The sequence below is a fragment of the Pleurodeles waltl genome, chromosome 9 (genome assembly GCF_031143425.1).
Source record: "Pleurodeles waltl isolate 20211129_DDA chromosome 9, aPleWal1.hap1.20221129, whole genome shotgun sequence".
In the NCBI taxonomy this organism is placed as follows: domain Eukaryota; kingdom Metazoa; phylum Chordata; class Amphibia; order Caudata; family Salamandridae; genus Pleurodeles; species Pleurodeles waltl.
The window spans coordinates 1,175,940,303-1,175,965,672 of record NC_090448.1 but is presented as its reverse complement, the minus strand read 5'-3'; the positions used below and the strand labels follow the sequence as shown (position 1 = coordinate 1,175,965,672).

General features: G+C 46.4%; 1 protein-coding gene across 2 annotated transcripts in view; it reads right to left on the bottom strand.

Moving 5' to 3' along the window:
- Positions 1–11,459: 11,459 nt before the first annotated feature.
- ARHGAP5 (Rho GTPase activating protein 5) overlaps positions 11,460–25,370 on the bottom strand; it is a 259,051-nt gene continuing 245,140 nt past the window's right edge. For both annotated transcript variants that reach the window (XM_069209095.1, XM_069209096.1), the window contains 2 exons: positions 21,360–21,465; positions 11,460–14,526 (listed from right to left, as the gene is read on the bottom strand). In XM_069209095.1, the coding sequence (XP_069065196.1) occupies positions 14,196–14,526; positions 21,360–21,465 (437 nt within the window). In that variant the 3' untranslated portion in view covers positions 11,460–14,195. The remainder of the gene's footprint in view (positions 14,527–21,359; positions 21,466–25,370) is intronic.

Sequence of the window (25,370 nt, the reverse complement as noted above, 5' to 3'; positions counted from 1 at the left end):
AGCTGCCTTCCATATAAGACAGAGGCCTTGAATGTGTTCCTCCCTGCAGGTTCAGGTAGTACATTATAGTTAAGCTGTTTGTCTGAACAAGCAGAAAAGCTGTTTTGATTGAAGGAAGAACATATTTCAATGTCAGATGAACTGCTCTCAATTCTAGCAGGTTGATGTGGTAGGTTCTCTCTTTCAGTTACCATAATGAAAATGTCACTTACCCAGTGTACATCTGTTCGTGGCATCAGTCGCTGAAGATTCACATGTTGTGCATAGCTCGCCATCTGGTGTTGGGTCGGAGTGTTACAAGTTGTTTTTCTTCGAAGAAGTCTTTCGAGTCACGGGACCGAGTGACTCCTCCTTTTGTCTCCATTGCGCATGGGCGTCGACTCCATCTTCGATTGTTTTCCCCGCAGAGGGTGAGGTAGGAGTTGTTTGTTAGTAATAGTGCCCATGCAATGGAGTGAATAAGTATGTACCTATTTAAGATTTAATATATTTACAAATGTACAAAGTTGAAGCTAACTTCCAAACGGCTACAGGCTCCCGGGGAGGTGGGTGGGCACATGTGAATCTTCAGCGACTGATGCCACGAACAGATGTACACTGGGTAAGTGACATTTTCAGTTCGATGGCATCTGTCGCTGTAGATACACATGCTGTGCATAGACTAGTAAGCAGTTATCTCCCCAAAAGCGGTGGCTCAGCCTGTAGGAGTGGAAGTAGTTTGAAATAAGGTTCTTAATACGGCTTGACCTACTGTGGCTTGTTGTGCGGATAGCACGTCTACACAGTAGTGCTTGGTAAATGTGTGAGGCGTAGACCATGTGGCTGCCTTACATATTTCGTGCATTGGAATATTCCCTAGGAAGGCCATGGTAGCACCTTTCTTTCTGGTTGAGTGTGTCCTTGGTGTAATGGGCAGTTGTCTTTTTGCTTTAAGGTAGCAGATTTGGATGCACTTAACTATCCATCTGGCTATACCCTGTTTCGATATTGGGTTTCCTGCGTGAGGGTTTTGAAATGCAATAAACAGTTGTTTAGTTTTTCTGATGTTTTTAGTTCTGTCGATGTAGTACATTAGTGCTCTTTTGACGTCTAATGTATGTAGTGCCCTTTCAGCTATGGAATCTGGCTGTGGGAAGAACACTGGTAGCTCTACCGTTTGATTTAGGTGGAACGGTGAAACAACCTTTGGCAAAAATTTAGGATTGGTCCTTAGGACTTTATTTTTGTGTAGTTGGATAAAAGGTTCTTGTATTGTAAACGCCTGAATTTCACTTACTCTTCTTAGAGATGTGATGGCGATGAGAAATGCAACTTTCCAGGTTAGGAATTGTATTTCGCAAGAATGCATAGGTTCAAAGGGTGGACCCATGAGTCTTGTTAAGACGATGTTGAGGTTCCATGAAGGAACGGGTGGTGTCCTTGGTGGTATAATTCTTTTGAGGCCTTCCATAAACGCTTTAATGACAGGTATCCTAAATAGTGAAGTTGAATGGGTAATCTGCAGGTATGCAGATATTGCTGCGAGGTGTATTTTAATGGAAGAGAAGGCCAGGTTCGATTTTTGTAAGTGTAGTAAGTAACCCACTACATCCTTTGGGGATGCGTGTAATGGTTGAATTTGATTATGATGACAGTAGCAAACAAACCTTTTCCATTTGTTTGCATAGCAGTGTCTAGTGGATGGTCTTCTAGCTTGCTTTATGACTTCCATACATTCTTGTGTGAGGTTTAAGTGTCCGAACTCTAGGATTCCAGGAGCCAGATTGCTAGATTCAGCGATGCTGGGTTTGGATGCCTGATCTGTTGTTTGTGTTGTGTTAACAGATCTGGCCTGTTGGGCAACTTGACGTGGGGTACTACTGATAGGTCTAGCAGTGTTGTGTACCATGGTTGCCTTGCCCATGTTGGTGCTATCAGTATGAATTTGAGTTTGTTTTGACTCAATTTGTTTACTAGATATGGAAGGAGAGGGAGAGGGGGAAAAGCGTACACAAATATCCCTGACCAGTTCATCCATAGGGCATTGCCTTGAGACTGCCTGTGTGGGTATCTGGATGCGAAGTTTTGGCATTTTGCGTTCTCCTTTGTTGCAAATAAGTCTATTTGAGGTGTTCCCCAACGTTTGAAGTAAGTGTTTAGAATTTGGGGGTGAATTTCCCATTTGTGGACCTGTTGGTGATCTCGAGAGAGATTGTCTGCAAGTTGATTCTGGATCCCTGGAATAAACTGTGCTATTAGGCGAATGTGGTTGTGAATTGCCCATTGCCATATTTTTTGTGCCAGAAGGCACAGCTGTGTCGAGTGTGTCCCCCCGTTTGTTTAGATAATACATTGTTGTCATGTTGTCCGTTTTGACAAGAATGTATTTGTGAGTTATGATTGGTTGAAATGCTTTTAATGCTTGGAAAACTGCTAGTAGTTCGAGGTGATTTATATGCAGCTTTCTTTGATGTACATCCCATTGTCCTTGTATGCTGTGTTGATTGAGGTGTGCTCCCCACCCTGTCATGGAAGCATCTGTTGTTATCACGTATTGTGGCACTGGGTCTTGGAAAGGCCGCCCTTTGTTTAAATTTATATTGTTCCACCATAGAAGCGAGAGGTATGTTAGGCGGTTTATTAACACCAGATCTAGAAGGCGACCCTGTGCTTGTGACCATTGTGATGCTAGGCACTGTTGTAAGGGCATCATGTGTAGTCTTCGGGACAATGGCTATGCATGAGGACATCATGCCTAGGAGTTGTAATATCATCTTCGCCTGTATCGTTTGTGTTGGATACATGCGTTGTATAATCTTTTGGAAATTTTGAACCCTTTGTGGACTTGGAGTAGCTATTCCCCTCGTTGTGTCTATTGTCGCTCCTAGGTATTGTTGTACTTTGCACGGCAGAATGTGTGATTTCGCATAGTTGATGGTGAAACCGAGTTTGTAGAGGGTTTGTATGACCTGATCTGTGTGGTGTGAGCACCTTGTCAGTGAGTCAGTCTTGATTAGCCAGTCGTCTAGATACGGGAATACGTGTATTTGCTGCCTTCTGATGTGTGCAGCCACTACTGCTAGGCATTTTGTGAAGACTCTTGGTGCAGTTGTTAAACCGAACGGCAATACTTTGAATTGGTAATGTATTCCTTTGAATAGGAACCTTAGGTATTTTCTGTGCGACGGATGTATTGGTATGTGGAAATACACGTCTTTGAGATCTAAGGTTGTCATGTAATCTTGTTGCTTTAGCAATGGTAACACTTCCTGTAGCGTGACCATGTGAAAGTGTTCTGATTTGATGTATGTGTTTAGTGTTCTGAGGTCTAGGATTGGTCTTAGTGTTTTGTCCTTCTTTGGTATTAGAAAGTACAGTGAGTAAACCCCTGTATTTGTTTGTGTATCTGGTACCAGTTCTATTGCGTTCTTTTGCAGTAATGCTTGAACTTCTATTTCTAGGAGGTCTGAATGTTGTTTTGATATATTCTGTGTTTTTGGTGGTATGTTTGGAGGAATTTGTAGAAATTCTATGCAATAACCATGTTGGATAATTGCTAAGACCCAAGTGTCTGTTGTTATTTTCTCCCACGCTTGGTAATACTGACTTATTCTTCCCCCCACTGGTGTTGTGTGGAGAGGATGAGTGACGTGTGAGTCACTGTTTGGTTGTAGGTGTTTTGGGGCTTTGAAATTTTCCCCTGCTTCTAGGGAATTGTCCTCCTCTGTATTGTCCCCGAAAGCCTCCCCTTTGGTACTGTCCCTGGTAGGTGGACGGTGTTGAATGTGAGGTACTGGCTTGTGTGGCTTGACCCCGAAACCCCCCTCTAAAGGTTGTCTTGCGGAAGGTGTTGAAAGTGCCTCTGCTCTGCGGGGAGTAGAGCGCGCCCATGGCTTTTGCAGTGTCAGTGTCCTTTTTTAGCTTCTCAATTGCCGTGTCCACTTCAGGTCCGAACAATTGTTGCTCATTGAATGGCATATTGAGCGCCGCCTGCTGTATTTCTGGTTTAAAACCAGATGTTCGTAGCCACGCGTGCCTTCGTATGGTTACTGCCGTGTTAATTGTTCTTGCTGCTGTGTCCGCTGCGTCCATAGAGGAGCGTATCTGGTTATTGGAGATGTTTTGGCCCTCCTCAACCACTTGTTTTGCCCTCTTTTGTAGTTCTGTGGGTAGATGCTCAAGGAGGTGTTGCATCTCGTCCCAGTGGGCTCTGTCATATCGCGCTAGAAGCGCTTGAGAGTTAGCGATGCGCCACTGGTTTGCAGCCTGTACTGCGACCCTTTTACCGGCTGCATCGAACTTGCGGCTCTCCTTATCCGGGGGTGGTGCATCGCCCGAAGTGTGAGAGTTTGCTCTCTTGCGAGCTGCCCCTACCACAACCGAATCTGGTGGCAGTTGTGAGGTGATGAAAGCTGGGTCTGTGGGAGGTGCTTTATATTTCTTTTCCACCCTCGGTGTTATTGCCCTACTTTTGACAGGCTCTTTGAATATGTCCTTTGCGTGCCTTAGCATTCCTGGGAGCATAGGCAGGCTTTGGTAGGTGCTATGTGTGGAAGAGAGGGTGTTGAAGAGGAAGTCATCCTCGACAGGCTCCGAGTGTAGAGACACGTTATGGAACTCTGCTGCTCTAGCCACCAATTGTGAATATGCTGTGCTGTCTTCTGGTGGTGAGGGCTTTGTAGGATACGCCTCTGGACTGTTGTCTGACACTGGGGCGTCGTATAAGTCCCAAGCATCTTGGTCCTGGTCACCTTGGCTTAAGGTGGTGTGAGCCGGTGAATGTGACGGAGTCTGTGCCGGTGAAATGTGAGCTACAGGTGGAGGAGAGGGTGGCGGAGTTACCTTCTTCACCAGTTTTGTTTGTGGTGCTTGTTCTTGTTGGAATTCAAGTCTCCTCTTCCTCCTAATAGGGGGAAGGGTGCTTATTTTCCCTGTTCCACTCTGTATAAAAATCCGTTTTTGAGTGTGGTCTACCTCGGTGGATTGTAATTCCTCCTCGAATCTATGCTTTCGCATTTGAGAGGACAGTGATTGTTCCTCTGAATAGGAACCGGTAGTTGGCTCGGTTGCGGGTCGTTTTGGCACCGAAACTATGTCCACGCTCTTTTTCAGCTCTGAGGCGACTTTTCTCTTTTTCGGAGTCGAACCCTCTCGGCGTCGATCCTCCTCGGTGCCGCTGTCTCTGCGTCGAGCAGCTTCGGCTCCGCTATCTCGGTGTCGATCTTTGTCGGCAGCACTATCTCGGTCCCGAGATGGCTGGGTGCCTGTGTCTCGACCCGAGTCGGACGATCTCGGCACTATTTCGGCCATCTTCGGTGCCGATGGTCAGTCACCGATTTTATGGGTTGAGCCATGGCCTGATGGCAGTGGCGTCCCCTGGGCCTTGTCAGTTTTCTTGTGTGCAATCTTCGACGTCTTACTCACTGTTTCATGGTCATCGAATTCGTCTGAGTCCGATTCATGGATCAAGAAGGCTTCTACTTCTTCTTGTTCCTCGAATTCTCGGTGTCCTGTCGGCGTGGACGCCATTTGCAGTCTTCTAGCTCGTCGGTCACGGAGCGTTTTTCGGGACCGGAACGCACGACAGGCCTCACAAGTTTCTTCCCTGTGCTCGGGCGACAGGTTACAGACCGAATGTTGGTCTGTATATGGGTATTTGTTGTGGCATTTAGGACAGAATCGGAACGGGGTCCGTTCCATCAGCGTCGATGTCACACGCGGTCGGGCCGACCAGGCCCCGACGGGGGATCGAAAACTACCCCGAAGGGCAACGGAGATGTTATCGTTTCGATTCGATGTAGATGCTATCTAACCCGATCCCAAACGCAACAATACCGACGTAATTTTCCGATTTTGAGCCAACTTTCCGTTCCGAAACCGGAGCGAAAGGAACACGTCCGAACCCGATGGCGGAAAGAAAACAATCGAAGATGGAGTCGACGCCCATGCGCAATGGAGACAAAGAGGAGGAGTCCCTCGGTCCCGTGACTCGAAAGACTTCTTCGAAGAAAAACAACTTGCAACACTCCGACCCAACACCAGATGGCGGGCTATGCACAACATGTGTATCTACAGCGACAGATGCAATCGAAAACTTTGTTACTTAAGTGGCCCAGGAGTATTCCATATCTTTGGAAAGAGATGTGATGTGAGTTTGTACTGGGAGATTCTGATGGAATGAGGTCCCTTTCATTAGATGTTTAAACCTGATCCACCATGGAAGTGTCTGAATGGCCAAACGTGAGTCAATTTCTTTTCCCAGTTGTCCTCAAACTGGTTCCACTGGTCCTCTAGACAGTGCTCCAAAGGCCTTATGTGAAGCCTGGAATGAGGGACCAGAAAAACAGGATATGCTATTGATCCCACTAGGCTTGATATTTGTCGAGCTGTTGGATGAGGAGTTTGCAATGGAACAATACATTTCAATTGGACTGATGAACGTCTCGCCACTGAAGGCTGCAGTCTGATGGACTGGGTATCTATTATACCTCTTGCATAGGGTATTATTATTTTTTTAAGACGGAGGGCAACGGATTTCCAGAGGTTCCCCATGCAGTCCCAATTTGGCCAGAGTGTTGAGGCATATTCGAAAATGGTTCAAGGTTTGTTTATTTTATTAACTTGTCGTCTAGGTAAAGGCAGACAAATATCTTTTGTTTGCCTAGATGTGCTGCAATGACAGACATTTTGCAAATGTTCGCGGAGTTGATTTTAGTGAAATGGTAGGACTTTGTATTGAAAATGTCTGGACCCGTCTGTAAACTCTAAGAACTTTCGGTGTTTTGGCATTATGTTTTGGTGGAGGGAGATGCTGTAGTGAAGAAACTATACATTCTGAACAATATACAAGACTCAGTTTTTTGCCGTTATTAGATGCCACCTTGTAAAGTGTGTGACAATACTTCCTCTAACCAGTGACTAACGGAGGTGAGGTAAGAAGTAACTTATTTTTCGTGGGAGTCCTCCGAGATTGCAGGCAGCTGATGTTGTCCTCTTCTCCATCTAGAGGTTTTGCGTTGGTGGTAAGACCGCCTTTATTGAAGTTATTGTCAGCGATAAGAGCAGAGGGGTTTTAACCCTCTGAGGGCAGTAACGTCTGTCATAGGACCTGCATCTTCTCTTGTATTCTTTCTTCTTCTCTAAACCTACAGCTTTAAAGGTGTCTTTCGGTTTTCATAAGCAACATTTTGTCACCCGCATGTGATCTGAAGAGTGTCTTCCCGGAGAATGCAAATTCAGGATTATTTGTTGTGCTTCAGGTTTAAGACCTGTTCGTCTGAGCCATAAGCTTCTTCTAGTGCAATTACCATGGCAGCAGCCATGAGAGGTCAAATCTGAGATATCAGCATCATAGATAATTATTAGGGTTCAGGCCAGCATACTTCGCTGAAAACTTCATGAAGTTTTTGCTTATCCTCTCTAGGGAGCTTGTTTGTAACCCTTTAAGGAGTCCCAGGGGGATTGATCATATCTTTTTAAAAGGGCATTAGCACTAGCTGGTTTTGTAGTAGAAGCTAATGTTCCACACATTTTTCCTCCCAGAGAGTCTATTTTCTTACACCCTTTATCCAGTGGTATACAAGAAGGTTCCACTATGTGAGACTTCCTTGTAGTACCTACAATTGCAAAATCTGGGGGAGGGTCTGATCTGAGAAATAGAGTGTCCTGATCAGGAGGCTTATATTTCTTTAAGAGCTAATGGGGCAGGTTTTATTGTTGCAAATGTTAAAAATACATGCACTGCAGGTTCAAGAAGACCAGGAACTAGAGGGAGGGGAGATACTGATGATGCCCTCTGATGTAGCACTTAAAAGATAATCAATGATATGGTAGGAGTAGACATCGCAATGTTTTATTTTGCCGCTCGTCTTACCAAAACATCGATAAATGTAGTCATATCATCTACTGATGACACCCTACCTGGAGGTGTATCTGACAGAGTGGCAAGTAATCTCTGATAGAAGATCTTGGGGTAGTTCTCCATGATGGTGATCTTGTCCTATGCCTTCTGGTAGGCCTTGTAGTAAAACTTCACGATCAAGAGCGAGATGTGTTTCTTTCGCTAGACCTTCGGGATCCAGGTCTTGATCTTGAACGATGTTGTGTTTTATACATTCGTGTGGTCTTGAAGGAACTGGCGGTGACTAAGAAGGAGAAATCCTAGGTGAAAGCCTTGAAGATGTTATGAAACTTGGTAAGAACTCCGGTGATGTCACTGTCAGGATCAATGGAACGCTCTTACCTGAGAAGAGGAGCTGTTCATTTTAGGTTGCAGGGACGATAAGGACTCACCTCTTTTCTCTTTGTTCTTTAGTTGGCCCTGTATCCAGTTGAAGATTTTCTTGTAGGAGGCGTGATGGAAACTAACTGGATATTGTGGGAGTGATAGGAAGGGTTGTGCTAGTAGTCGTGAGGATGAGTTGTTTCTAGGGACAGATACAGAATTCTGTTTTAGTAGAAGAACTTATTAGTCTAAGCGTGTCTCAGTAAACTGACTATGCATGCAAGAACGTTTTCCCACTACTAACTTACTGGTACTCTATGAAAAGAATCTCACATTTTGGCTTGAAGTGCCTCCTGATTTGACATGTATATGTAAATTGTGGCCGAGTCCATCTGGTTGTGGGGTATTGTCAGCGAAATACTTGACTTCTTCAAATTGGTTCCTTTCTGGAAGGCTCAGTGCAACAGATACTGCCCGATACTAGCGCAATCCAATGAGGGGGGGAGCGGCCGAGGGCACTTGTGCTGATTTCTGTTTCTTATCAATGCATGCTGCCTTGCGGTTAGAGTTCACCTTTTAATCTTGTCTGTTTCCTACAGATGTCGACCTGTCCGGGAGTAAAGCAAGAAGGTTCCAGTCTTTGGAAGAAACTTCATCGCAGTGAGTAGATTCTCTGAACTTAGGTTATTTGAGGGTCTGAGGAGGCTTGACCAGACTCTGGATTCTCAAGGCAAAGCAGTGCTTGAAGGTTGGAGCGGGTTTAAATAGTTTATGTCTTTGGTCTGTGATGAGTCATTTAGAATGTTCATGATTACTGAATGTGTTTACCATCTGGCGATGAGTCATTTAGAAGCATGTGGCTGATTGTTTTTATCACCTTACTGATGAGTCATTCAGGATGTGGTGAGAGTTGGTTTGTGTTTACATCATTACGATGAGGCATTTTAGAAGGCTTGTGGGGGAGCTCATTGTGCAAGTTTGATTGGCTTTGCACATGTTTCTTTCATGAGTCATTAGCATGCTGTGAAACTGATCTAGCTGGTGATTAGGAACAAACAAGTCCAGGCATAATTATGGTCTGGAAAAACAAACTCCAAGTATCAAACAGAGTTCAAACAGGGGTGCCATGTGAGACTGTATTCTGTATATTAATGCGCACCATTAGCTTTCGAGAAAATGTTCAAGCATGATTCACGTCAGTCGCTCCCCCTGGTGAAGGTGTACCAGATAATGCTATTATAGGAGTATGATGAGAGGTGAATATGTCTGCGATTAATATGAACCTGGAGAGGCAGGTACTCGCTCTTTTCTAAGAAACTTGGATAGGTGTTGACAGAGATCTTGTTCGGGCTGACAATGGAACCGACTTCGATTGAGGTGGCTTCGATGTCATTGGAGGTGGCTTCTAAGTCGATGGTGGTGGCCTTGCTGCCAAAGGTGGTGTTTTCGAAGTCGATAGGGTTTTCGACTGTCACCGTCAGGGTTCTTTCTCTAAGTCTCTTCCTCTGATGTCTCCTCTCCTTGGATCTACATCAGAGGGGAGGCAGTCACAGCTGGAAGGCGACGTTCTGGTAGGAGACTGACCTTCTTCACTGCTTCCGGAAGCCTCTGGCAGCATGGCCAAGCTACTTTCCCATGTAGTCTAAGCTTCTGTCTATCCTTCAAAGTTCTTCTTGAGAAGGACTGACAATGAGTGAAGGACTCAGGAGAATGATAATCATAGACACAGTATAGAGACTCTGTGGAAATCAGACTGTGCCTTCTTTTCCCCACAGGAAGGGCACTTAACAAAAAGTGAAGGCATTTTTAACTGGAAACATAAATATTTCTGTCAAAAAAGGTCCTGAAAGCACCCTGTCAAAAGATGTAGAATTAATCTCTAATTATAAGTTTTATTTTTTGCCAAATAGGCAGAGCTCATTGCCCCAGGATCCTGTCTCCAGGAGCCTGAAAAATTAACAGACCTGTCACAAGTGAGGCATGATGGGTTGCAGGGTTTATTGTGAGGTTCTTAAAGACACAGTGCCAGTTTTTCTTTACTATGTTTCGCATTGCAGCTTATCAGCTAACAAGGTCATAGATTCCCTTTCTATTTCCTTAGGAAAAAAGGTTTCTGAAAGATTCTCTATGGCCACTTTTCAATCAGTGACTGGTTTTTATGTGACTGGCTTCTTTACAATAAAAATTAAATTTGGCTATTTTAGTCTCCCTTTAGGCTGCAATCATATATGCAATGTACTGTTGTATAAAGTTAGCTATACATATGTGTATAATTTGTAGACGTGCTTTGGTATGCAGGGCAGTGCTTATGACTATTGGTGAGGATCCCCTGGAAGATAACTGCTGTTTCAGGCACACAACAAGAATTGGAATATCATTAGTAGGTCAACACTAACGGGCTAAGATCATACATTTTATTGTTCAATGCCTGGCAAGAAAACATGACCATATTGTTCTGGTGCTTGCTACAACGATTTAAGGCAGCTTAACCAAGCATTTAGCCTCTCAGAGACACTGTATAAACATGCCTTTATCTAAGCAAGAAAAACACAACCTTTAGAGTGTCAGGTCCTAGTAAAGAATGTACATAAGTACAGACAAATACTACAAACAGGCTGGGATTTCAAAGTTAAGACCAGGTCAATAATCAATGCAAGACGTGAGAAGGGGAGATGAGGAGGGCTTGCAGTGTCAAACCTTATATGCCAAAACAATTGAAGTAGCCTTGGTGAGAGCTGTAGTGTCTGGACACCTCAAGAGCAGTTTATTTCACAGTATTTACAACTTCATTTGATGCAGGGGCTACAACATTTTTTTTCACTTTCATCAGGCGCTCTGGTAGCCCCCAAATCACTCAGCCAGGATAGTGAGTCCCCCATGCTCGTGATGTCTTGGATTTCATGCAGGCACCATTGTACCAAGGTACCAAACCACGGAGAAGCTCTGGAGGAAATACAAAATTGAAAGAAAAACATAGCTGTTCACTTAGGTGCCACGAAGTCCCTACGCTGAGGAGTGGAGGGTAAAAAAACGGTCAGCCCTGTAACGGTGATGCAAGTCAATTAAAAGTTCACACAAGTTTTTAAAAGTGAACAGCAGGAGCACAGTATCCCCTGCATATTATTGTGGCTCCTAAAACACACAGCTTGAATACTTCATTCCTTGCAACTGCTAGTAAAACCTTTCGGCGGGCCGTGAAGCCCAAAGTATCTCAGTAGTGGCTACAAGTCAAAGAGAACAAGATAACAAGACTGCATTTACCGGAGAGAAACTAAACTTTATTTTTGTACTTTTTATCAGTTCTTTCTGTGCTTGGCGATAGACAATATATTTTCTTCTGCTAGAAAAAATGTATCATTTTCAAGAATATATAAGACGATATTGGGTTAAATTATAAAACAAATACATTTTGACAGATGCAGAGTGAAATGTAAACCACCCCGTTTTCCCAACATCTACAAATTTAGTTCTGGTGATCAGAAGTGAAATGTCTGGTGCAAGAGAAAAGGAAAAGGGCAATCTGTAATTATCTGAGGAGGGACTAAAAGTTGCAGAACCCACACTTCCAGAGGTTAGTCTATACAACTGTAACTAAAATAGGCAAAGTAAAAAATGGATATTTGTACAAACGCTGCAAGTGCAGAGATCTTGCGCAGCTCTGGCAGTGCTGCTATCTATCCATAGCTCTAAGCACAACCTAGCGGGATCGTGTGCAGCTCATCGTGCGCAGTTCAGGCAGTGGCATTGTCTACAGCTCCAAACAGCCCAGCAGGATCTTGCACAGCTCTGGCAAGGACATTATCCACAGCTCTAAGCCCAGCCTAGCAGGAACTTGTGCAGCTCATCATGCGCAGTTCAGGCAGTGGCATGGTCTACAGCTCCAAACAGCCCAGCAGGATCTTGCGCAGTTCTGGCAAGGACATTATCCACAGCTCTAAGCCCAGCCCAGCAGGATCTTGCACAGCTCTGGTGGCGCAGTTATCCACAGCTCTAAGCAAAGCCCAGGAGGGCCTAGTGCAGGTCAGACAGGGACATTATCCACACTGCAAAGCACAGCCTCGAACGGTCTTGTGCAGCCCATGCGGTGGCAATAGACAAAGCCACACACCGCCTAGCAGCTGCACAAGTAGATGGTGTTTATCCTATAGTCTTGTTTCTATAGGTTGAGGGAAGGTGAGAGACTGCAGAGAGAATCTGTGGCCTTCCACTGACCCTGACTGCAGCTCATCCCCTCTGGATGCCCCACACTAAAGCCCTTCTGCCTCAGACAAAAAGCAGCAACATCCTCTTGCAACAAAATCTGTACTGATGCAAAAGAACTGTTTTTATAGTATAAATGGGGGCATGATGCCATACCCCCCTTCCCAAAATATTACATTAATATTTATTTAGTACAACATACCACAGAAAAGCCATATAACTGTTTATGTATATATACACGTATGTATACATACATACATATGTACATAAATACAAACAGATCTATACATATATGCACGCGCAGACACACCCAAAGAGGTTACTGGTCAGTACCCAAAACGTTTATTGCTACATTGTTAGCAATGAAATGGTTTCTCTCCTTAATCTGCTATGGGTCACATAAAATAAACATAAAAATTAATCATGCCCTATGTAAAACGCAGGCATTTTTGCCTTTACAGTCGATTTTGTGATTACTTATAAAAACAAGTTTGAAATATACACAAAAATGGCATGAACTGTCAGGAACTGAAAGGATACCCATATCCCCAGGAACAGAAGAGAGGGCATTTGAAAACCAACAAACAGACAAACCCAATAGTGATGGCATACACATGCAGAAGGGCGACAGATGAATAGTATATTAAGAAAAAAAACATCTGAAGACCGGTATGAAAATAAAATTTCTTCAGTGGCATCTTTAACGTCTTACAGGTATAGTCATTTACTCACTCTTCACAAGGATGTTTTTGTGCGATAAGCTGAACCGCCACCCCCACCCCCTCACCTCCCCAATATCTGATCATCCACAGGTTTACATTCCAAGCAGGAGGAGGGCGCAGAACAGGAACATCTTACATACAGTTGTAACAGTGCATGTTTGTCCATGTGATGGGGTGACAGTCCAAAGTGCTGCAGATCCTAGGAGTTGTCTTGTGGGCGCAAGGCACAAGCACCGCATCAATCACCCAGGAATATGAGGAATCATAGGAAATAAGAACGCACTCTTCATCTCGCCAGAGTATAATCCAAAATTCCTGCACTGTGCAATGCTCTGCTGACTGGGGATATGTACGTTGGCAAGATCTCACAAGACTTTCTAACTAAACCCGCTGAGATGTTAGACGGGCGCCTCCCATGAACCTTTGCACATGCAGACACTGACCAATAAGATCAGACATTCTAAAACTGTCTTAGCTAGCACACTATTTGTTGGAGGCGTAGCGCTAATTGTTTCAATGTTCCTTGTTACACATACCCTGACAAGTGACCTACCTCATCCCAAACCTTAGGGTGAGAGACCTCGGCCTACACTGAAAGCCTGAATAGGACTTAAATTGCCACAGAATGTACAATACAATTAAATAACAAGTATAGCCTCAGAGAAGCTGTAGAAGCAACAAATGCTTAATCCGTTTATTTACCGCTTAAACCATTCTGTTTCTATAGAAATCTTTATTTTCTGTATACACAATATATTGTGGCAGAGGATTACCACAGGAATGATAAAGTGATTGCAATACAGGTCCATGCAGCGGCGGGTCTCTACTCTTCCCAAGTTCAAATTGGGTTAAAAAGAATTTAAAAACAAAAAACAAAAAAACCTTGCAACCTTTCCATGTCGTGCTGACGGCACTCAGTTGTGATCTGCACTACGACTAGCCGAGGAATACAAGATATGTTTCTCCTTGTGCCGAGGGACACTGTGTGGTCAAACGGGTCGCAAGCCACACCTGAAGCCGTAGCCTGTGGCCGACATCATGCTCTCAGACTGCAGTACCACTGCTCCTCTTCATCGGATTCCCAGAGGGTCGGCTTGCAGAGGCGGCTGCACGAGCTGAGGCTGAAGTGGCGGTGGCAGGTGGAGAGGCACCAATGGCTCCACCAGTTGACCGGTGCTAGGAAGAGGTGTTGAGGAGGCCGGAGAGTTCGAGGCCTCCACAATCTCTCCATTGTAGAAGAAAAACTGGCACTGGCGAATGAAGGTCTCTATCACAGACTGGTGAAGCTTAGTGGTAGAAATGATCTCTCGGTTTTCAAAATCTGGTCTCATTAGCGTTGGCCAGAAACAGATGGACAAGTTGTCGGCAGTCATGAGGTTGGTCTTACTTTTCTGGCTAACCCTACAAATGAAGAGAGAAAAAAAACAATATTAGCCGCTTAAGGGATGAAAACGAATATTAATTCTACGATCATTCCTCATGAGACCAGCAGATGGGTGCAGATACAATCAGTCGGCATCCTCTGAATTTCCACAGGAAACAATCTTTGTGCCAACAGCTGAACATTGTCCCATTTCCCACTGTTGCTATGTACATTTGCAACCATATCAATGCTTTTAAAATGTACCCTTTAAGGGAGAACTCTAGAATTCCCAGATTTTGAGAACTCCTAGTAGACACAGAAGGCACCTACCTATTCAATTTCCCGAAGTAACAATCTTCCAGTTTCTACAGTACCCCAATAAGAACGCTGAGTAACGATGCCTGGCAAGAGTGACACAATACATCTGAAATGCAACACTTTGGCCACAAACTTTGGGGAATCAGTTGTATTCCTTCCCTTAGGCAATCTAGCACTACACCCAAAGTCTAAAGCTAATGGGCCAGTATGGGCAACAACAACGAACGCAGTCCCCCAAAATGCAAATATGGGCTGTGGTGTTGTGAGGTGTTAAAGACACAGGGGGTGAACCGCCATTTGGCCGCCACACGGCGGGAATGAGGCCGCAACACAGGAGCCGGCTCCGAATGGAGCCGGCGGTGTTGCGGCGGTGCGACGGGTGCAGTTGCACCCGTCGCGCTTTTCACTGTCTGCCATGCAGACAGTGAAAAGCAGGCCGGGCCCCCAGGGGCCCCAGGACAACCCTTACCGCCAGCCTCTTCCTGGCGGTGTAAACCACCAGAAACAGGCTGGCGGTAAGGTGGTCATAATCCCCAGGGCAGCGCTGCCCTGGCGGATTATCACCGCCGGGGGAAAATCGGCGGGACACCACCGCCCCCGGCGGTGCGACCGCGGCTTTACCGCCGCGGTCAGAATTGGAAATGAAGCACCGCCAGGGTCAGAATGACCCCCACAATGTTTCAAGAGTGTTCTGGTCAGGATCTGCACAGGAAGGTGTATAGTGAATCTGTGCAAAGAAGTCCATGTGACACCCTTACAAAGGTCTTGGGGTGGTTTCCCTCTGCTAGCTCGGGTACGTCCAGCTAGTGACTTCATTCAGGTGATCCAACAGTGACACAGATGGAGTTATTCACTGCAGCATACCAACCCACCCTCTGCTCCACCCCTACTCTTCCATGAAGTCTTGTGCTGCTCATCACTCTTTACATTCCCGGCCACTCCCTTTCCAAAACACACACACACACACACACACACACACACACACACACACACGCACACACACACGCAATCCCCAGGGCCCCTCATGACTGTGACCTCAGTGGTAATGTAAGATCTGCCACTCTCCTGAGTGCTTCAAAGCCTTTAATAAGTCTTGAATAACTTCGCTGAAACCATTGTACCTACCGAGCACACAAGGTATACAGTGTTCACTTGTCATATCCTCATGTCCTAATTAAGGCTGGGCAACTAGGGCACACGTCCTTGTCAGAGGCGACGACCATGAAGGTTCTAGGAGTCAATCTTATCTCTAGCTTATTCCACTCTTCCAAGTACTGTATGTTGTCGCCGCCCAGTGCTAGATTCGCCGCCCAGTGCTAGATTCTTATGTGCTGCTTGTTAAACGTAACCTGGGAAGCCTTTTAGCTCAAGATGGTCTCCAAATAAAGAAATGCGGGATCAGTATGTCCTCCAAGAATTCATGAGGAGAAATGAAAACCTCCTGTCAGAGCAGGGCTAAAGAGAAGTCCTCATCTTTGACAGTGCCTCCCGCTAACCACTAACCTACTTTCTCCTTCCACATGACCTTCTGTGAATGGGTACGACCCCAAACCAGAAAAAAACAACGTTTTGGAGTTCTTTCTGATGTGGGACTGTCATCTTCGTCAGATAAATGTCTTGGCCAAAACACCATCTACCCCGCTTCGCAAAGTTCAACCTCTCAGAGACCAACCATCACATCAAACTGACAAGAGGCTCAATCCGATAAAGACAGGAATACTGTCATTTTGTTTACGCTAGCCTAACAAAACCTCAAATGCAAAACTTTCAAAAAATCCAGAATCAGGCAGCTAGGATGTGCCCGAACCTAAAGGAGCATAAGCATCTCTGTTGCCCCTTACCTACGGAAGGGTAAAGTTCAAGGTAGCACACTTCATGCACAAGGCCTTCTTAGGAAAAGGGCCTCTAACAAACCGAGCCATGAGGAATTAGAAGTACAACAAGATAATACATCTTAGACCCAGCCGCATGAGTTCAACTGAACTGTGTCATGTTCAAGAAAGTGTCAAAGATCATTCTTTTCATAGAATTGAAACACTAGAGAATCAACAGGACCTGGCTACACTCTTCGCATCATCTCAACCCAGATATATTTGATACTTTCCATGACAACTTTGTGCCTTCCATTGTCTTAAGTGTCCTCCTCAAATTTCGAGGACCAATGTTCTCCTGATCCACAGCAACCAACTAGAGGCTTGGACTCTATTGATGCTTAGGTGGTACCTTGCACTATCTAGTGCTTGGCGGTCGCTGTAAGACACCATGTCAGTTCCTCCCAAATTTGCTTAAATGAATAAAGTATACACTACTCGAGTTCTCACTAGAAACCCTTCTAGGATTTTCGGCTTTAGAGGTCTACTCAAGTAGTCTGCATCTCTCTTCAAGTGAAATAAACCCTGACAATTTTGACTCCTTAGGTATCTGAAATTGTCAAAACAGAAGGAGAAATGCCTATTAGTCCGATGCAAATCTTGTCAGCCAAGACAACACACACAAGCCTACAACCTAGACAAGCACCAAATTCAGAAAAACAACTACCTGCTTGATGTGATGGTTTACGTGTTGTTCTACAGAAACATGAGCCATCAATGGACAATTCCACCTGATCGGCTTTAGTCCAACTCAAGCACATCACAACCAACAGTATGCATCCGGTCTATTATCTGGTAATACAACTGATGAAAAAGACCTCAATTTTATTTATCTGAAATTACCTTTTTGGGTACCACTGGGCACTGCACACTTAGACCCTTGGAAAATAACTCCGCAAAGGAATAAGACTTGAGACCAGCATCTTCATGTCTGCGCTCCAATGACCACAGGGTGCGCAGCCCCTAAATAATTGAGACAGAGGCCTTGAGTCATCCTTTTAGGGGTCTGTATTTAGCCAATAGCCTGCTAGAGGGTCGACTCGGCAGATGAGATGCAATCCTATAAAAAGCCTTCCTTTGGTGTGTTTAAGGGTAATCACCGAGTTATGGGATGTGTTTATTCTGAAGAGAGGAGAGATCATGATTGTTGACAGATGCAGGCGAGGACAAATGAGAAGATGAGACCATGCTGTTGGGCTACAAAGCACCTCCCTAATCCTATATAAGCATGTCAGATAAGAATGTGGCATAAGGAGTGAACATACGGCACAAATGTCTTCAGGACTGAGTATAGATCTCTTAAATCTGGAATGGTTTGTATCATTCCACTTGGGTTTAAAACTAAAAAAAAGACAGCAAACAGGATCATAGCCGAATCAATCAATGAATCTGGATTCTTATAAAGCACGGCTAATCACCCGTTCTGGTCTCAAGGCGCTGGGTGGGGTTCTGCAGCTCAGTCGAAGTACTGGATGGCCAAAGAAGTCGAAGAGTTCTTGAGGTCCTTCTTGAATTGAGGCAGAGAGGGAGATGCCTGAGATGAAGAGGAAGAGTTCCAAGTCTTAGCGGCGAGGTAGGAGAAAGATCTTCCTCTGGCTGTGGTTTTCAGATCCATTGGATGGTGGCCAAGGCCAGGTGAGCAGAGCAGAGTGGTCTTGTGGGAGTGTGGAAGGTGAGGGGGTGTTTGAGGTATGCAGGTCCAATGTTGTGGAGGACCTTGTAGGTGTGTGAGGAGCTTGGTGATTCTTTTGTTGATCAGGAGCCGGGGGAGGTCTCTCCGGTGCCCAGAGATATGGCTGCGACGAGGGATGCCCACGATATGTCTAGCAGCGGCTTTCTGGATTCTTTGCAGCTTCTTTTGGAGATTTTGGGAGATGCTGGTGTAGAGTGTGTTACCATAGTCGAGTCTGCTGCTGACGAGCACCTGGGAAACTGTTCTTCTGTATTCGACAGGGACCCATTTGAAGAGCTTAAGGAACAGGCAGAGCATGTGGAAGCAGGAGGACGAAGATACAGCGTTGACTTGGTGGTTCACAGAGAGAGAGAGGAATCAAGGATGATGCCGAGGTTGTGTACGTGGTCAGTAGGGGCGGCGCTCTGAGCACTGCAGGCCACCAGGAGTCGTCCGAGGCGTAGGGAGCGGTGCCCAAAATGAGGACTTCTGTCTTGTCGGAGTTGAGTTTGAGGTAGCTGTCTTTCATCCAGGTGGCACCTGCCATAATCCCACTGTGGAAATTGTTCTTTGTAACTATAGGATCAGTTGAGTGTCGTCAGCATAGGAGACAATGTTGAGTCTGCGGTTTTTGACGAGGTCTGCTAGCAGGGCCATGTAGATGTTGAAGAGGGTGGGGCTCAGGGAGGAACCCTGGGGGACACCGCAGCTGATCTCTGTATGTTCGGATGCGAATGGTGGGAGCCTGACTCTCTGGATTCATCTGGTGAGGAAGGAGAGGTTCCAATCCAGAGCTTGCTGTGGATACCGACGTTGTGGAGTCTTGTGCAGGAGGTGTGGTAGGAGATGGTGTCTAGGGGCCGAGAGGTCCAGGAGGATGAGGGCTGCGGTTTCACATCAGTCGGGGAGATTGCGGACGTCATCTGTTGTGGCGAGGAGAGCAGTCTTAGTGCTGTGGTTGCTTCTGAAGCCAGATTGGGAGGGGTTCAGGATGTGGTTGGTCTTGATGAATTCGGTGAGTTGGGCATTGATGACTTTCTCGATTACTTTGGCTGGGAAGGGGAGCAGAGAGATGGGTCTGTTGTTCTTGAGGTTCTTCGGGTCTACAGAGGATTTCTTCAGCAAGGGGTTGATCTCTGCGTGTTTCCAGTCTTCAGTAAAGTTGATGGTCTCAATGGAGCAGTTGATGGTGTGGCAGAGATCGGAGGTGATGGCGTCGCTGGCTCAGTTGAAGATGTGGTGGGGCAGAGGTCTGAGGGGACTCCGGAGTGGGCGGTCTTCATTGTCCGTAGGGTGTCGTCGGTGGTGAGGGTAGTCCAGTTGGTCAGGGTCGGCTGGGATCCAGAATCTTTGGGTGCGGTGGCTGCGGGGGGAGGGACTGGTGGGTCCTGTGTTGGGAAGCTGTTGTCGCTCTTATGGTGGAAGAAGGTGACAAGGTTGTCGCAGAGGGTTTGGGGAGGGGGATGTCCTTGGTGTCAGTGCTGGGTTTCATTAATTCTTTGATCACAGTGAAGAGTTCTTTGCTGTTGTGTGCGTTGGTGTGGATTCGTTTCAATTTTGTGCTTTTCTCCGTGGCTCTGATGAGGCAGTGGTGTGATGTGACAGTGGTTTTGAGGGCTGTATTGTCTGCCGAGGTCTTGCTGCCCTCCAGCCCAGTGCCTGATTACCGTAATTGCGCTATGTAGTATGACATTATCCAGGATAATGCAAAAGAAAAGCGTTGGGCTGGAAAGCAGGTTGATATGTCTGTTGGTAGACTGTTCAGTTCTGAGCTTCTCACCCACACTACCTCCTTGAGAAGCCCGCAACTGCTCATTCGCTCCTCCTAGACAGTCAAGAGCAGAAAGGGTGTACTTGGCCCAGTTTGCAGAGCCATAGCAGGATGCAATCCAGCACAGTACTGGTAAACAACCGCAACACCACGGTTCAGGCTCAACAGCCTGTCTGCTCTGTGACCCTTGCACCAGCCCCCGAATGAAGTGTGACAGAAGGATTTGTTAGCACTAGGAAAAAAACCTTTATTTTGCAGAAAGTTGCTTCTGTGCCAGCACCTGATCAATGGACAGTACAGGAGGGAAGAGGCTGCAAGAAAATAGGTTAGTCACCTAAGAGACTGTTTTGCTCCTAATCCCACAGTTACTCTTCCTGCGACCTCACAGTCCATCATTCCAGAGAAGCAACAGGATAATTTTTGTACAACACTGAGGCTTCAATGGCACCCAAGCTATCCAGTAACTTCAGCTTCAGTTATTTTTCTTTCCGTTTATACCCAATTTAGAGATCGAAAGAGTGGAGAGATACGTGCGCTGTTTAGAGGAAGAGAACTGTACAAGCAAAATCTTAGTGAGAAACTCGCACTTACTCAAACGCCCCAGACCTCTAGGAGCCTGGGAAATTATAAAGCGTCTGAAAACCCAGATCCGAGGGAGAAAGCAAACCCAACACTAGAGAGGTTTAGTTGATATGTTCAGAGGTGTGGCTTCACCAACTTGAGTGATCCCAAGCATATGTCCAGGATACAGTGCTGCTAACAGCTGACAAGGTAGCTGCATTACCAATCAAACCCAGTAGCACACGGTAGGTCACATCAATACGGCTGCCTTGGCCCGGACTGTGTTGAGCATGGATATCACTTAGAGGGACCAGAACCTGTGATGAAGTAATCACAAAGCATGTCCGTGTCCTACTTCGCTTTACATGTTCCTGTAGTTGGTCGTGATATCGACGTACAAGGTTGTTGGCTGGATCATGTGGCCTTGCCATTGGTTTTGTTAGGAGTAGGGTCACTGCGGCTCGTCTCTGTCCTTCAGGTGCCCTGCCACTGGATGCATTCGTGAGATTAAGGCCTTTTGGAGTGAGTGTTTGGAAGTCGTCTCCATGCACCACAGCCTCATTTAGAAGAGATTCACGCTACAAAATAGAGGACTTCAGGTCCCAGGAACTTCTCTCCTCCATCATACAAAAACAGTCAAATGCAAACCAATGACAAAAAACACTGAAGAATGCTAACCTGTTTAAATGAGAGATTATATACTTGAAGACATCATAGTTTGAGGGTGGGAATTTCTTCAAGACGTCTTTCAAGGCATTCAACCGCTCTTCTTTATCAACTATTTCTGAAGGAGATAAAGACATTGTGATGACCAATATGAAACATCTTTTAAAATACAAAATTATGCAGTGGGATGATTATTTTCAGAAATTACATACCTTGTTTAAAATTTTTACTAATTTAATAAGATTCAAGGGGAGAAACCATACAGTTGAAAATAGCAAGCTGCATAAAACAAAAATGTTACTTACCCTGTACGCATCTGTTTGTGGCATGTAGTGCTGTAGATTCACCTGCTGTGCATGCTCCTGCCATCTAGTGTTGGGGGTCGGGCATATGCAACTTGATTTTATTCAAAGATACACATGGTGCACTCATACAGCGAAGCAGTTCTTCAGTTAGGACGAATGAAGGGGAGGAGGAAGGCAGAGGAGGTGGGGGCGAGAGATGTGGCTCTGGTGGATTAGGTGGTACCTCTTCACTTTTGGCTGTGGCACCACTGGCAGGTCGAGGGCTTCCTGAAAAATCACTTTCCTCTTCGGTGTCAGCTTTGTAAGGATGCGACTAGTCTCGGTATGGATCATAATGTGCTTCTGCCAGGCATCGAGTTAATCTTGGAGCAGTTGGAGGATTGGCTGATCCTGTTCCTTATAGCCAAATGAGGACAGAGCCCCGTGCTTAGGCACAAAGGGTAGTTTCTGCACCGCTGGCACCAAGATGTGCTTCAGCACCACAGTGCTTTTATTGCACTAGAGTCACCGAAGGCAATGGGTGCCGAGAAGCATGGCTTCAGGCTCCAAAGTGTGTTTTCGGTGACAACCATGGCCTTCAGGCAGCGGTGGACCGGAAGCCTGATGTTGGGTTTCTGGGTTCGATGTTCAAACCCCTTGAGGGAAGTGCTCGGCCTATGTTCAGTGCTGGCGGAGGTGGGAGAAGTCCTTCATGGCAGCTCTTTTCATCTGTTCCTAGATTGGAAGGACGTAATTGGCCTCAGAGTCTGAGCCACAGCTGGCCTCAGGGAATAGGACCTGAGCTTTGGTGGCCAATGTTCCCCTTTGGGGCTCCATTTCAATGCCCGGTTGCCAAAGATGTTCGGGGTTTCATGCCGTTGCTGTCGGGAGTGCCGTCGCTCTGCTGCTGTGCCATGGCGTGAGAGGTGAGGCATCAAGCTTGATGGGCCTGATGGAGGTCTGCCCAGGGGTATTTGGCATCAATCTGAGGACTGATCTGGAACGGGGTAATTTCCATCACGGAAGGGACATCCTCAGATGCCGAAACTTGGAGTAGGCCCCAAAAGGGCAAGGCCCAGAGCGGGGTGCCGAAGAAATCTTTGTTGTCGAACCAGACGGGGAATCGTGACGAGCTGAACGATAGGATCCATACTGATGGGTCTGGAGGGTTCGAACAGGCCTTAAGACACCTCTATGAGACTTTGACCCAGAGTTCAGTGAAGACACGCCTGAGCCAGACGGAGGACAAAAGACAAACAATGGAGCTGATGTCCATGCACACTACCGGCAATTGGTGGAGTCATTAAACCTCGTGTCTCGAAGACCTATTTGAAGCAACAAAAACCACACAAATACGAACTCGACACTAGATGGCAGGAGAATGCACAGCATGTGCATCGACAGTTACACATGCCACAAACTGTTATGGTGACTGAATAATTCAGTGCTAAGAAATAAAGAAGAGTAAGCAACCATGGGCAGAAAAAGCTGGAAAGAATGAGCCAGCACCAGGGTCCGCAAAAGAAGCCTTGCTGAGTAGTCTAGAGTGTGTAGTCGAAGCCTAGGGACAGCCATAAAGATACAAGACATGGGACACGTTAGGGATGAGTAAATACAAACGACTGGCTACGAAAGCTACTCGAACACTCAGACCAGCTTCAGAACAACCCAGGCTTGAGGAAGGGAGGAAAGGCAACTCCTTATCTGCAGATTATTGCAGGATTTGCATCTTTTGATCTGACACTAAGTACCACCACACCACCCAAAGGAAGTGGTAGCTAGGACTAACATGGGGACCACAGAAACCATGATCTGGGACGAATGTGGTAGAGGGACACTGATTATTCACAGTCACAGGCCAAAAACTTTTAATGTACTTATGCAGGTCTAAACTCCCCCCCCCCCTCAGTTACCAGGTTCGAGAGAGAGCTCATTGTGCAGCACGTCCCACATGAATGTTCATTTGCTGACTCCGGAGGCCCAAGAGAAGAAATCCGTATCATGGGAATTCTATAGGGACTTTCAGTAAGGTCTGATGGGCAGCTCATTAGTAGGAACACAGCCTCCAAACCACCAACAGTTTTGGGATGAAAATCTTTCTCCATTGTTTCCTAGTTGGCCCATGGGGAAAGAACTGGACACTCAGAACCAGATTCCTTAGGGTAATAGATTTTAAGAAAGAGGGGTAGGCATCTGTTTACATTATAGGGATTGTATCTGCAAACATTGCTCCCAAACTAGCATTCCTGCTAGTCTGCCTCCCGAAACTGCTGCCACAACTGCTTCCAAATTAACACCACAGAGCAGCCCATACAAAGAAAAAATGCTGGGCATCCCCATACTCATGGGTGAGGGTGGACATACTCTAGCTAGCCTGGCATCTCTGTACTCACAAGTGAGTGTGGGCATACTTTTTCTCAAGCGAAATTCAAGCATGTCTGACAACTCCATACCTACGCTCTGGTTCAAGCAAGGATCAAGCATGTCTGACACCTTCGTATTTATGGGTGTGTGTGGACATGCGCTGGTTCAAGCGAGGTGTAGGCACGCCTGGCATCTTTGCATTCATAAGTGTTCCGGACATGCTCTGGTTCAAGTGAGGTGTAGGCATGCCTGGCATCTTTGCATTCACAAGTGTTCCGGACATGCTCTGGTTCAAGTGAGGTGTAGGCATGCCTGGCATCTTTGCATTCACAAGTGTTCCGGACATGCTCTGGTTCAAGCGAGATGTAGGCATGCCTGGCATCTTTGAATTCACAAGTGTTCGAGACATGCTTTGGTTCAAGCGAGGTGTAGGCACACCTTGCTTCTCCATGCTGACAGACGTGGGCTGACACGCTTTGGTTCAAGCGAGGTGCAGGCACATCTGGCGTCTCTATACACCTGACTGAGGGGTGACATGCTCTGGTGCAAGCGAGGTGTAGGCACACCTGGCGTCTCTATACACCTGACTGAGGGCGGACACGCTCTGGTTCAAGCGAGGTGTAGGCACGTTGGGCGTCTATTTACCTGAGGGTGGACACGCTCTGGTTCAAGCGAGGTGTAGGCACGCCTGGCGTCTCTATACACCTGACTGAGGGCGGACACGCTCTGGTGCAAGCGAGGTGTAGGCACACCTGGGGTCTCTATACACCTGACTGAGGGCGGACACGCTCTGGTGTAGGCACGCCTGGCGTCTCTTTACACCTGACTGAGGGTGGACACGCTCTGGTTCAAGCGAGGTGTAGGCACACCTGGCCTCTCTATACACCTGACTGAGGGCGGACATGCTCTGGTTCAAGCGAGGTGTAGGCACACCTGGCCTCTCTATACACCTGACTGAGGGCGGAAACGCTCTGGTTCAAGCGAGGTGTAGGCACACCTGGCGTCTCTATACACCTGACTGAGGGTGGACACGCTCTGGTTCAAGCGAGGTGTAGGCACACCTGGCGTCTCTATACACCTGACTGAGGGCGGAAACGCTCTGGTTCAAGCGAGGTGTAGGCACACCTGGCCTCTCTATACACCTGACTGAGGGCGGACACGCTCTGGTTCAAGCGAGGTGCAGGCACACCTGGCGTCTCTATACACCTGACTGAGGGCGGATATGAGAGGTGGCTTTTACTGAAAATCCCCGTTATGATCTCCCGGGCAGTCACTCAAGATGCGGAAGCTCTCCCACCTACTGGGAATGCCTGCAGGTTTGAAGGATCAGGAAACTCAACATTTCACTTCCTCCCTACAGCGCAGTGGCTCTTCC